General features: G+C 40.9%; 1 protein-coding gene across 4 annotated transcripts in view; it reads left to right on the forward strand.

Annotated features, from left to right (window-relative positions):
• Nucleotides 1-681: 681 nt before the first annotated feature.
• Nucleotides 682-12705, forward strand: part of SLC35D4 (solute carrier family 35 member D4) — a 172349-nt gene continuing 160325 nt past the window's right edge. For 3 of the 4 annotated variants that reach the window (XR_013486231.1, XM_020968752.2, XM_020968753.2), the window contains exons 1-2: nt 682-883; nt 10430-10476. Coding sequence is in view for 3 of the 4 variants with exons in the window: in XM_020968752.2 (XP_020824411.1) it covers nt 812-883; nt 10430-10476 (119 nt within the window). In the remaining variant the exon portion in view is untranslated. Of the gene's footprint in view, nt 884-1220; nt 1291-10429; nt 10477-12705 lie in introns of those variants that run through there. The other variant, XM_078153466.1, reaches the window with a different exon arrangement.

The raw sequence follows: 12705 nt of genomic DNA on the forward strand, positions 1-12705 counted from the left end.
TTAGTACACAAATGATTGTAAACTTCTTGAAGGCAGGGCTTTTGTTCTGTCGTGTGATAATTTATAACCCCGTTTGGGGTTTGCTTGGCAGGGACATTGGAGTGTTTGCCATTTCCTTCTCCAGCTCATTTTACTGATGAAGAAACTGAGGCAAACCCTTGCCCAGGGTCACCCAGCTGGGAAATGCCTGAGGTCACATTTGAAGTCAGGAAGGGGCGTTTTCCTGACTCCAGCCCCGGTGCTCCGGGCACTAAGTCGCCATTTAGCGGTCCAGGATGGAGCAGGGACTGGGTGGGTCATTTTTCATCTTTATCTCTTTAGCACAGAACCTGGCACCTAACAGGGGTTTCCTGTTGAACTGAATTAAACTGCAGGGGTTTAATGACATTTATACAAATTACATGCTCAGATGGGGGCAATTAGGGTCAAACTAGTTCTCCCCCTTCCCAACCTCATCTCTATTTCTACAGCTGAGGTTAATTTGCTTTCATCTAGGAGCGCTGAGAAGCTCCTCCCCTTCTCCCGCCCCAGACGCCTCCGGGTTCCCCAGGTGAGCAAATCGAAGCTATTTCAGGGCGGCTCCAGAGCCGGTAAACGCATTCCCGGACCTCTGAAAGAAGCATGGCCCCTTTAAGAAGGCAGAACCCGGGAAGGGCTGTCCTTTCTGCTTATTGGAGCCCAGGCTGAGCAACGTGTGCCTGTCGTGGCATCTTCTCCTTGTTGCAGATTTCAGCGCCCTGGCTTTTGCAGAGCCCGGTAGAAAGCGATCCCTGCCCTCTTCCTCGTCTGCCTGGAGAGGATGCTTTGACAGATGCATACGAAGAGACCGTTCCCGGGTCTCACGTTCTGTGCCTTCTACCTGGCCACCTACCTCACGAACAAGGTGAGAGAGAAGGGCGTGGGCGCGGGATGTCACTTGGCAGGGTCTCTTTGGATCCTCGCGGCCACCCCGGGATTGCTTCTGTTGCTGCGGACCTGGGACTCCTTAGATAACTCCTGCTTTGTTTTGTCATTTTTAGTTAGAAGGACAGTTCAGTCACCTCCAAGGCCCCTACCACCTCTAAAAATCGTGCTCCTATGAGCCTAAAAATTTTTGTTTGACTCATAACTTCGCGTCACTTGGCAAAAGAAAAAAAAAAAGAAAAGGTACCTAGTCTGTTGACCCCTGGAATATCAAGATCATTTATATAGTGCTTTATATATGTCACAATTCATTTTACAGATTTGGTGTGACTGATGTTGAAAGAGGTTTAAATGACTTGCCAAGGTCACACACCTAACGTGACTAAGGTAGGATTAAAATTCGGGTGTTCCTGATTCCAAGTCCCACACTCTAAGCCACTGTACACCTAGTGGTTAGGATAAGGGTGAGAATGAAGAATCCACTCTTTTTGGAAAAGTGGAAAAGCAGATTAATTACAGGCTGCCCCAAGAGCACCTATCATGGTGAAGAGAGCATTGGACTTTGAGCCAGGAAAAATCTAGGTTCAAATCCTGCCAGTGGTACCTGCTAACTATGGGACCCTGGCCAAGTTACCAATCCTTTTCTGCCTAAGTTTTCTCAGCAGTAAAATGAGATGAGACTTGATGACTGGTCGCTTTAGTCTTCTCCAGCTCCTGTCTTTTTCTTCCTCAAAGTCATTACCTGTGTATGCCACTGAATCTCTCTTGGTAAAGCAGTCTCTTAGAAGTTATAAAAACATATATTGTCTCCACCCCCATTCCTCTAAAAAAAAAAAGTCAACCCTTTTTGTGTGTCTGCCGTTTAGCACTTTGGTGAAGCCTATAAATACCTTGAAATTTTTACATGCATAAAATGAAAAACAACTTTATTGAAATAATTCATAGCACCTACCGCCTAGGGTTGCTGTGAGGATCAAAAGAAATGATATTTGTAAAACACTTATCACAGTGCCTGCCACACTCAGTTGTGCCCAGTCATGTCAGATTCTTCCTGACCCCTTTTTGAGGTTTTCTTGCCAAAGATACTGTGGTGGTTTGCCATTTCTTTCTCCAATTCATTTACAGAAGAGGAAACTGAGGCAAGCAGGATTAAGTGATTTGCCCAGGGTCACGCAGCTAGGAAGTGTTTGAAGCTGGATTTGAACTCGGATCTTCCTAACTCCTGGTGCAGTACTTTATTCACCTTGTTGCTATGCCTGTCACAGAGTAAGCACTATATAAATGTTTGCTATTCGATTATCAAAATATATATTTTTTCAAAAGTTCGTGGACCCCAAGTTAAGAATTCTCTCCTAAACAGACTTTTTCAACTCCTGGGATAATTCTTGCTCTGCCTACCCTCAGGGCTGTACTGAAGAAAATGTACTGTGTAGACCTTGCTGGGGCAATGAGACTTGCTCTGAATCCCTAATTAGTAAATCTATTTTTGGCAACCCTTCCCCAGATGTTTTAAGTTAGACAATCATATCAACTTTTAAATATGAATTCTAACTTTAAAACAAGTATTGTTGCATGGCATGGTTAGGAAGTTTGGGGCTTGTCAGGAAGCAAGAGTAAGGTGGCAGCTGGATAAAGTTTGGAAATTATTATTGCATACAAACTTTACAAGCTGTTAAAGAACAGGTTAAAACTAGGGTATTTTTCCTAGATGCAAGAAGATCCTGGGCCAGAGTTGGTTTTGGGACCAGTAAAGGGAAGAATGTGTGGTCTTGTGGGCACTTGCTGAGGAGTCTCCCTTCAACAAAATTATTTTTTTCTTTTTTTTATTATTAATTTATTTTTAGTTTTCAGCATTCACTTCCATAAGCTTTTGAGTTTTAAATTTTCTCCCCCTCCCTCCCGTCTTCCTCCCCAAGATGGCATGTAATTTGATATAGGCTCTACTTATACATTCCTATTAAACATATTTTCATATTAGTCATGTTGTAAAGAAGAATTAGAACTAATGGGAGGAACCACAAGAAAAGAAAAAGAAAAAAAGCAAATAGTACGCTTCCATCTGCATTCAAACACCATAGTTTTTTCTCTGGATGTGGATAGCATTTACCATCATGAGTCTTTTGGAGATGTCTTAGGGCCTTGCATTGCTGAGAAGAGTTAAGTCCATCAAAGTTAGTCATCAAATACTGTGGCTGTTACTGTGTACCACGTTCTCCTGGTCCTGTTCACTTTCAGCAAAATTATTTAATAAGGCTTAGACCTGGCATAGCCTGAAGTTAGGTTGAAAGGGATCAAATATAGCCATCTGCTTCTTTTACAAAAAATAAACACGTGCCTCAACGGGTTAAAAGATTGCCCTAACATTACAGAGGGCTTTGGCCCAGATTCAATCTCTGCTCCTCTATCTCCAAATCCAAGACCCTTTTCACACTGACCCCTGGCTGTTTTGGTGTCTGCTGAGCCCTTTCCCATTCCTTTGCTCCCCTCTCTTTTCAGATTTCTAGCCTGGATCCTCCTTTGTATCTGCCCCTTCCCAGTCTTCCTCCCCTGCCCCAATTCTGACCACCTGTTAAGTCATTAGTTACTTGATTTTATGTTTTGTTGTAAAGTAGAGAGCTAGAGATGTTCTTCTTATTTATTTATTGTATTGTCCTAAGCACTGTGGAGTGTCTTAATAAATATTTATTGAAGTGGGCAAAAGCCTCACATTTCCTCATTACAATCCTATGAGGTAGATAAGGCTAGTGTTTCATTGTCCTCATTGTACAGATAAAGGAAAAAGCTTAGAGTGGTTAAGTGGCTTTTGCATGTTTACACAGTTGGGAAGTCTTAGCTGGAACTAAAATTTGGGTTTGCTGTCTCCAAGCTTTATGCTCATTTTAAAAATTCTAAATGTAAATATAAAAAAAGTATTTCCATATTCATTGCAGAACATGAAAAGAGGATTTCCTATGAAATAATGAATCTCTTATTGTCTTTCCATTTGGAAGAGGAATAAGTGTTCATTAAAGTTAAAAATATATTTTATATTTGCCATTATTATCCTCATTTATTTGAGGAAACTGAGGCAGATACAGGTTGGGTGACTTATTAGACAAGGTTGCACTGTTAGTAAGTACTTGAGGCTATATTTGAACTCTGGTCTTCTAGACCCCTGGCCTAGCATTCTATCTCAGCTGTGCTGCCTAGCTGCCTCTATGAAGGTAAGGTTTCTAGCAGACATTATACCTTAGTGGAAATCAAAACCGAATATTTCTTTTCCAAGAGCATTTGCATTTTAATTTAAATGGCAGGATACATAACTTCCCAGGGTCGTGAGGATCAAATGAGATATTTCCTGGAATGTAGTAAGTGCTTAATAAATGTTTATTTCCTTCTGTCCTTCTGTCCTTCCGTCCGTCCTGTAGTTCTAATGGACATTCCAACCTACATATTATTCAGTATCAAATTAAGTATTTTTTACTCATAGGAAATAGCATCCTTCTCCACTCTTTGCCTGTTCTTTACCACCATAAGTTAAACTAAAATCTTTTTTGTTAAAGAAAAAAAAATCTATTGTGTACAGAATAATAGTCTTTTTTTAGTGAAAAGACCTTATTAAAAAAACCCACTAAAATCTTCTCTTTAACAGTGTTACATCTCATTTCTTATATGAAAGAGTTGTACGTGTTCCTCATCTGAGAGCAATATTTTCAAATCACTTTCATTCTCTAGTTGTAAAAGTATTTTTAGTAAAATATTTTAATATATTCAGGTTGCTATGTTGAAGAGTTATGGAAAGTTGCAAATTCAGTGTAAATGTCTAAAATATCAACTGAAGAAGATTGCTTTACCTTGCTAGTCAGTTTTTCTCTGGTTTTCTCTAGTCGATTTTCTCTTTTCTTAAACATTAAACACCCCACCTTAAATATTAAAAACAAAAGAACACAGAACTTTTATGTTTCATACACAAATTTTATGATTAACATGTGAAACAAGTACCTAAAGTTGGATTGAAAGCTGTAGAACTGTCAAAGATCTCCCCATGACTGTTAATTTCTTTGTTGCTTTTATAAGGCCAGCACGGTAGCAAGATTTTTTTTTGTTTTGGATGAATATGATCTGTCTAAGCACCATATATCATAGAAGTTTGTGGCATAACTTTGAGTGTAAAAAATTTAGACTTAAAAGATGTTGAGAGGTGGGAAATGTGGGCCATTAAGTGTGGCTTCTGAAGGTGTTACTCCTCCCCTGCCCCAGGCAATTGGAGGAAAAAAATCAGAAAATGTCACTTATTGAAACAGAAAAACTATTGATAATAAACATAAATAGGACTGTTTTCCAGTAACTTGAAGGGGTAGAAAACACTTTCCTCATCTTGTGTTTAGTCCTTAGTGAAACTTTTTTTTTTTTTTTTTTTTGCTTAGGCAGTTGGGATTAAGTGACTTGCCCAGGGTCACACAAGCTAGTAAGTGTCAAGTGTCTGAGGCTGGATTTGAATTCAGGTTCTCCTGACTCCAAGGCCAGAGCTTTATCTACTGTGCCACCTAGCTTCCGCTAACACTTTTTTTTTTAAAGGAGAGAAAGAGGTACTTTGGAACTGTAAACTAGAACTATTCAATCTGTGGACTGTTTCACCTGTTGGACCCTTAATTGGACTACAGAGAGGACAGAATCCATAACATGGTATTATTAGAGGCATCTGGGTGGCACAGTGTTGTGCTGGGCCTGGAGTCAGGAAGATCTTTGTTCAAATATGACTGCATGCACTTAATAGCTGTGTGACCCTCGGCAAGTCACTTAACTTTCTCTGCCTCAGTTTCCTCAACTGTAAAAGGGGGATAATAACTTCCCAGGGTTGTTGTGAGGAGCAAATGAAAAAGATTACTAATTGAGGATTGTCTTCATGTACCTTACGGGTGAGTGGAAGGACTTCAGGAGTCTTCCTGCTCAACTAAGACAGTGAGAAGCCGGTCCCTTTTTGTTCGTATAGATTTGTCACTTTTTCATGATATGAAGTGAAAATTTCCCAGATGTATGCTTATGGCACATTCAGCTTTCACTTAGCATGATAAACATATGTATGTGTACATGTGTGTAAACGTGTTTGCTCTTACTCTCGTTTCCACACTCAAAAGTTAAGAGGCTGCTGAGTTTCTCAGAAGATTTATAAGAGCTCTGGTTATCTCTTAATTTGCGCTGGTCATTACACCTCTTTACTCTGACACAGATGGCTAATGTTGCAGCTGTTTTAGTAATGCTTTCATTTAGAGCAGAATAACGCACCTTTTGAGAGACAGCGTGGCTTCGTGTTCAAGCCCTGACTCTGATGGGCTGATGTGCAAGTCAGTTGATATCTCAGCGCTCCCGAGGAATATTTTAAGACGCTAAATCTGTGTTTGTAGGGGGAGGCCCCTCTTTCCCTGCACCACCAATGAAGGGAAGGAAACACATTAAAATACTACTGTTTGTTTGTTGAGTCTTTTTTTTTTCATTGTGTCAGACTCTTTGTGACCTGTTTTGGGGTTTTCTTGGCAAAGATATTGGAGTGCTTTGCCGTTTCCTTCTCCAGCTCATTTTGTAAATGAGGAACTGAGGCAAACCAAGTTAAGTGACTTGCCCAGGGTCACACAGCTAGTAAGTGCCAGAGGTGGGGTTTGAACTCAGCAAAATGAGTCTTCCTGCCTCCAGACTGGGCACTCTATCCACTGTGCCACCTAGCTGCCCCTGTATAGCTGCTACTATGTGCCAGGTACTGTAAGCACTTTTACAAATACTGTTTCATTTGACAAATGAACTCGTAAGTCTTCTGTCCTCCCCTTCCCCCTGCCGTGCACCTTTTCTTGTGACACAATATATATTTGTTGCAGAGTAATAAGTACTTCCTTGAAATTTATAACCAATGACACCCTGCAGAATGATGGGTACTTAGGCAGAGAATCCACTAGGCTGTGACTGACATTCATATCACATTGTCTAGGATTTTCATTTGTACCAGTAGCATCATCTCTTTTGTATGAAAGATGGCCCATCCTAATGTCTTTATGACATATAAAGGTAGGAATCTGTGATTGCTCTTTCTGTACTTTGTTTCTGTTTTAAACCAGCATCTCTGTGCCAGGAGGACCCACGAAGGCCATAATTAAATGAAGGGTCAGTCAGCTGGCGCTAGCTGGGTGTGTCCGGAAAGAACCAACTCTTCCCTCTATTTTTGCAGAGTATGGGTTTTGCGGAGGCATGGGTTCTCCTAATACCTGACTAAACCTTGGGGAGAAATCATGGCAATGAATTGGGGCCAAGACAACAGCCAGGCTGTGCTTTCTCTAGACCAGTGGTTCTTGACCTGGGGTCCATGAACTTGTTTTAAAAAAATATTTTGATTGCTACATTTTAAATAATTTATTTTTTTTAGTTTTCAACATTCACTTCCATAAGATTTTGAGTTTTGAATTTTCTCCCCCACGCTCTCCTCCCCCTTCCCTAAGACAGCATGCAATCTGATATAGGCTCTACATATACATTCCTGTTAAACATGTTTTCACATTAGTCTTGATGTAAAGAAGAATTAGAATGGGAGGAACCACAAGAAAGAAGAAACAAAACAAAAGAAAAAGACAACAAATAGTATGCTTCCATCTGCGTTTAGACCCCAAAGTTCTTTCTCTGGATGTGGATAGCATTTTCCATCATGAGTCTTTTGGAGATGTCTTAGATCCATGCATTGCTGAGAAGGGCTAAGTCTTTGATTACTATATTTCAACACAATTGTTTTCCTCACTAATCCTCTGTGTTTCATTTATGCTTTTAAAAACATTATTCTAAGAAGAGGTCCATTGGCTTCACCAGATTGATAAAGGAGTCCATGCCACAAGAAAAGATTAAGAACCCCAGGTCTGGAATCTGATGAGAACCAAACCAGAAAGGAAATCCTAACGCCTCATCTATCTCCTTCAGTTACCCACTTGTACCTCACCTCTCTGTCTTTTATCTGAGAAACGCAGACATAGCCTCCTGTCTCCCCTGCAGATTTCTCACCTAAGTGGTGCTCTTTAGCAACATGAATTGCTACAGGAAGAAATTTTAAAAGCTGTAGATAGCAATTTCTTTAGAGAATAGAGGCATATTATATTACTGACACAGTCACAATGGTCCATATAGCTTTAATGTTTGGAAAGCACTTTAAATAACTAGGGGAGGTAGATGGTAAGTGGTATTAATCCTCATTTTACAGATGAAAAAGGTAGAGAGGTGTCAAAGGCAGGAGTCAGACTCAGCTTTTCTGACCCTGAGGTCCCTGGTCTTTTTGGGCAAGCAGTAGGTGTTGAATAGATATTTATCTTTAAAATTTTAGAATTAATGTCTTTTGTTTTTACATCAGCTGCATTTCCAGGTATATCCTTGACCCCTCCCCTTCCCTAAGAATTTGTCCCTTGTAACAAAGAATGAAAAGGAGGGAAGAAAGCAAAACAGCAAAGCTAAACAACACAGTGACCGAATCAGCAAAACATACTCTATTCTACCCATAGCCTCTCACCTCTACAAAGAAGGGAGAGGTGCATTTTCTCATTTTCTCTTCAGGGCCAAGTTGGGTTCTTATTTTTACACAGTATATTGTTATTTTGCCCTCATAAGAGGCAGCTGGGGGCACAGTGGATAGACAGTGGGCCTGGAGTCAGAAAGAGTCAACTGAGTTCAAATCCAGCCTCAGACACTTACTAGCTGTGTGACTCTGGGCAAGGCACTTAACCCTCTTTGCCTCAGTTTTCTCATCCATAAAATGAGCTAGAGAAGGAAATAGCAAACCAGGGGCAGCTAGGTTAGAGCACCAGCCCTGGAGTCAGGAGGACCTGAGTTCAAACGCAGCTTGACACATAACATTTATTAGCTGTGTGACTCTGGGCAAGTCACTTAACCCCAATTGCCTAGCCAAAAAAAAACCCAAAACAACAACCAAACCAAACCAAAACGAAAACCTAACAAAAACAAACAAAAAAAGGAAATAGCGAACCATTCCAGTATCTTTGCAAAAAAAAAAAAAGCCCCAAATGAGATCACAAAGAGTCAAATATGACTGGAAAGAACTGAACAGCAGCTTGTGGGGCAAGATCCATTTTCTTGATTATTACTCTGCAAAGCATGAGTTAAGTCCAGTTTACAATTCTCTGGGATGCATACCTAAGTGGATATGTTGCCCAGCAGGAAACATACTTACTAACAGAGACCTAATCCACAGCCAGATCTACTGAGATTTGATAAAACCAAATAAAACACTATTGATTTTTAGAAGTGAAATGTTTAAAGAACTGCAAAAACAAAGTAGCTTCTTACAAAGGCAAATGCAGTCCCTTGTTTTGGACACTCCTGGCGATTTCATGGGTACGGAGAACCCTGGGTGAGCAGCAATTAATAAAGAAGAAAGCACTTATTAAGCCCTTCCTATGTGAAAGGAACCGTAATGAGCACTAGGGATGCAAAATAAACAAGGAAGACAGTTACTGCCCTCAAGAAGCTTATGCCCTAATGAGGGAAGGATGCCATACAAAGGGGAGCTAGAGTTGGAAAGACGGTGGAGGTGGGGTGGGGAGCCAAGACTACCTCGAGGCAGAGTTGCCTAGGGCCACTAGGTGGTGCCATAGTGCACAGAGTGCCTGGCCTGGAATCTAAAAGAGACCTTCTGAATTCAAATTTGACCTCAGACATTTACTAGCAGTGTGATGCTGGGCATGTCACGGAACTCTCTTTGCCTCAGTTTCCTCATCTGTAAAATGAGCTGGAGAAGGAAATGACAGTCCACTGCAATGTTTTTGCCAAGAAAACCTCAAAATGGGGTCGCAAAGAGTTGGAAAAATGATTAAACAACAGGGACATTGAGGTTAAATGACTTGCCCAGGCTCACTAGCCAATATGTATCTGAAGCAGGATTTGAACCTTCTTGACTCCAAGGTTAGCTCTCTGTTGACTGTTATGCTTAGGTAATAGCTTTCAAGGACTCATTGCTTTGAACCTTGTTGATGGAGGTTTTTATCTTCCTGTGAACTTCTTTTAAGCAGTTTACAAACTGAATGTTTGTTGATTGACATAAATGTGAGTTATTATTGTTTGTTGACTGGAGATTAGGTAACTGACCTGAGGTGGACATTATGAAGCCCTTTCAGCATTTTCCTGGGGGAATTTGAATCTGTCTGTATTAAGGGGAGTGATTATTTGAAACTTTGGGGCTTTGAGTGATCATTGAACTCAGTTCAAGGACAGGACAGAAATGTTGTAAGAAGCAGTGTGTCATAGTAGATGGAGAGCTGGCCTTAGAGGCATAAAGACTTGGGTTTAAATTCTACCTCTGACATATACTAGCTGGGTTATCTTGGTCAAGAAACCACCTCTCCACGCTCTAGGCAACTCTCTTAAGGCTGTAAGTTGTAGAGACAATACCAGCCTGTCAGTGGGGGATGTTTCTTCACTAGGGAGGAAATCATAGTGAAATTACAGGTTGAGGGATTTCCTTATAGTACATGAGAGATTTATAACATCTGTGAACTTTGTTTTTCAGTATGTCCTGTCTGTCTTGAAATTCACCTACCCCACTTTATTCCAAGGGTAAGTACCTTTTAAATACATCTGTATGAAATGCATGGCAACATAGAGCACATGGCTTGGAATCAGGAAGACTCATCTTCCTGAGTTCAAATCTGGCCTCAGACATTTAATAGCTGTGTGTCCCTGGGCAAGTCACTTAACCTGTTTGCCTCAGTTTCTTCATCTGTAAAATGAGCTGGAGAAGGAAATGGCAAACCACTCCAGTATCTCTGCCAAGAAAACCCCAAATGGGGCCATGAAGAGTCAGACGTGACAGAAATGACTGTACGACAACAAAAAAGGGATTCCTTGGAAATCCTGATTTAGTCTACTTAATTTCTCCCTTCACTCCTAAATGTAGTTCAGTTCACTTATTACTCTTTTCTTTCTCTAGTTTGGGGACCTCACAGCTCTTCTAAGTTATAAGAATGAACTTGATTTTTATTAAAAGTTTTTGTAATAGATCTTTTACTTTTACATAACCTTCTGAATATAATTCTTCCCCTTCCCTTCCCAAATAAACCATCCCTTATAGCAGAAGAGAAAGAAGAAAAGGAGGTCTGTAAAATTAATCGACATGCCTATTGAATCCAAGCAGGTTTTGACTCTGTCTGTCATAATCATTTGCTTCTTAGTGTTTCCTGCCAAAAAGTTGACAACGTAAGCCACCTTATTGTACCGTCACTCCTTCTCCTTGGCTCACTGGTGGAGATGGGAGAGTTAGAATACTCCTTGCTCCCCATTGCCATTTCCAGGTCCTTTCCCTACCTCTATCACTCAGTAATCTGTCTTCCTCTGAGGTTCATGCTATTCATATCTACCACCCAATCAGTATCCTGGTAGCAGTTTTCTACAGACTCTCAGGTCATTCCCCCTTTTTTCCTCAATGAATTGGATATCTGGCTTATAGTTTTTCCCTTCTCCCCAACTCCTGCCTCATACTAGGAGACTTCAACATATGTATTAATTCTTCCTCAAACATCCTAATCACTCAGTTCTTCAACCTAGTCACCTCCCATGAGCTACTCTTCCACTCCACCTCAGCCTCACACAAAGATTGTCATATCCTTGGGCTTGCTAAATCCAAAATGTACCACCTCTATGTTCAAGAGTTTTGAAATCTCTTTATCTGACCATAATCTATTGGCTTTTCACCTTTCCCTCTGCCCTCCTTTGTATAACCCTACTTTTATTTATTTTTTAATCTTCCCTAGGCCTATACCACAACTTCTTAACTCAATGGAGAGGTTAACTCATTTCCCCACTCTTTTTTTTTTTTTTTTGCATTTAACCCTACTTTTTATTTGCACTGTGACCTCCGATCCCTTGACCCCTTAATTCTCTCCCAGGCCATTTCCCCTGCACTAGCCAGTCTCCTCTTCTGCCCATGTTGACTCCTTGGTGAATCAATTCAACTTTACACTGCCTTCTCCCACGAATAGGGTCTAACCCCTTTATCATATTACTATATCACTCCCAACCAAGCCTCAGCCTTGGATTACTCTTAACCACTTGATGCCTTCATACATATTACTGAATGGAAGTGGAGAAAATCACGCAACTGTTCTGACTGGGTCCACTACAAATTTGTGTTACATAAAAGTTACCTCATGTTACATCCAATGTTACATACGTGTTACGTCAGCTGGACCCTCACTGCTGCTAGGCAATCCTCCTTTATCATCTCGCTATCCCCCTCTCCACAGCGGCTCTTCCAAAGAAACATTTTCATCCCTCTTCAAATTTCCCTGGCTTCCCCCTTTCCCCTTCTCATCTGAGACCCTTGCCTCATAGTTTATAAAAAAAAATTGAGGTGATTTGCCATCAGTTTCCTCTTCTCCCTTCCTCATTTCATCTCAGTCAGGTGCATTCACCCACTTTTTCCTCCTTTACCCCTGTTTCACATGATGAAGTGTCCTTACTCCTTACCAAGGCTAACCCCTCTACTTGTCCAAGCAATCTCACTCCATCCCGTCTCCTCCAACAGGCTGCCTCTTCTGTCACCCCCATTCTCACTTATTTTCACTCTCTACTGGCTCATTCCTTACTGCCTACAAATACCCTGAAAAAACCCTCATTTGACCCCTCTCTCCCTGCTATCGTCCTGTATCTCTTCTACACTTTGTAGCTAAACTCCTCAAAAAAGGCCATCTACAATAGGTGCTTCTACTTTTTCTACATTCTCTCCCTTCTTAATCCCTTACAGTCTGGCTTCTGACCTTACCATTCTACTGAAACTGTTCTCTCCAA

This window comes from Phascolarctos cinereus, unplaced genomic scaffold, assembly GCF_003287225.1.
Source record: "Phascolarctos cinereus isolate Bilbo 61053 unplaced genomic scaffold, phaCin_HiC Scaffold_4;HRSCAF=312, whole genome shotgun sequence".
NCBI lineage: Eukaryota > Metazoa > Chordata > Mammalia > Diprotodontia > Phascolarctidae > Phascolarctos > Phascolarctos cinereus.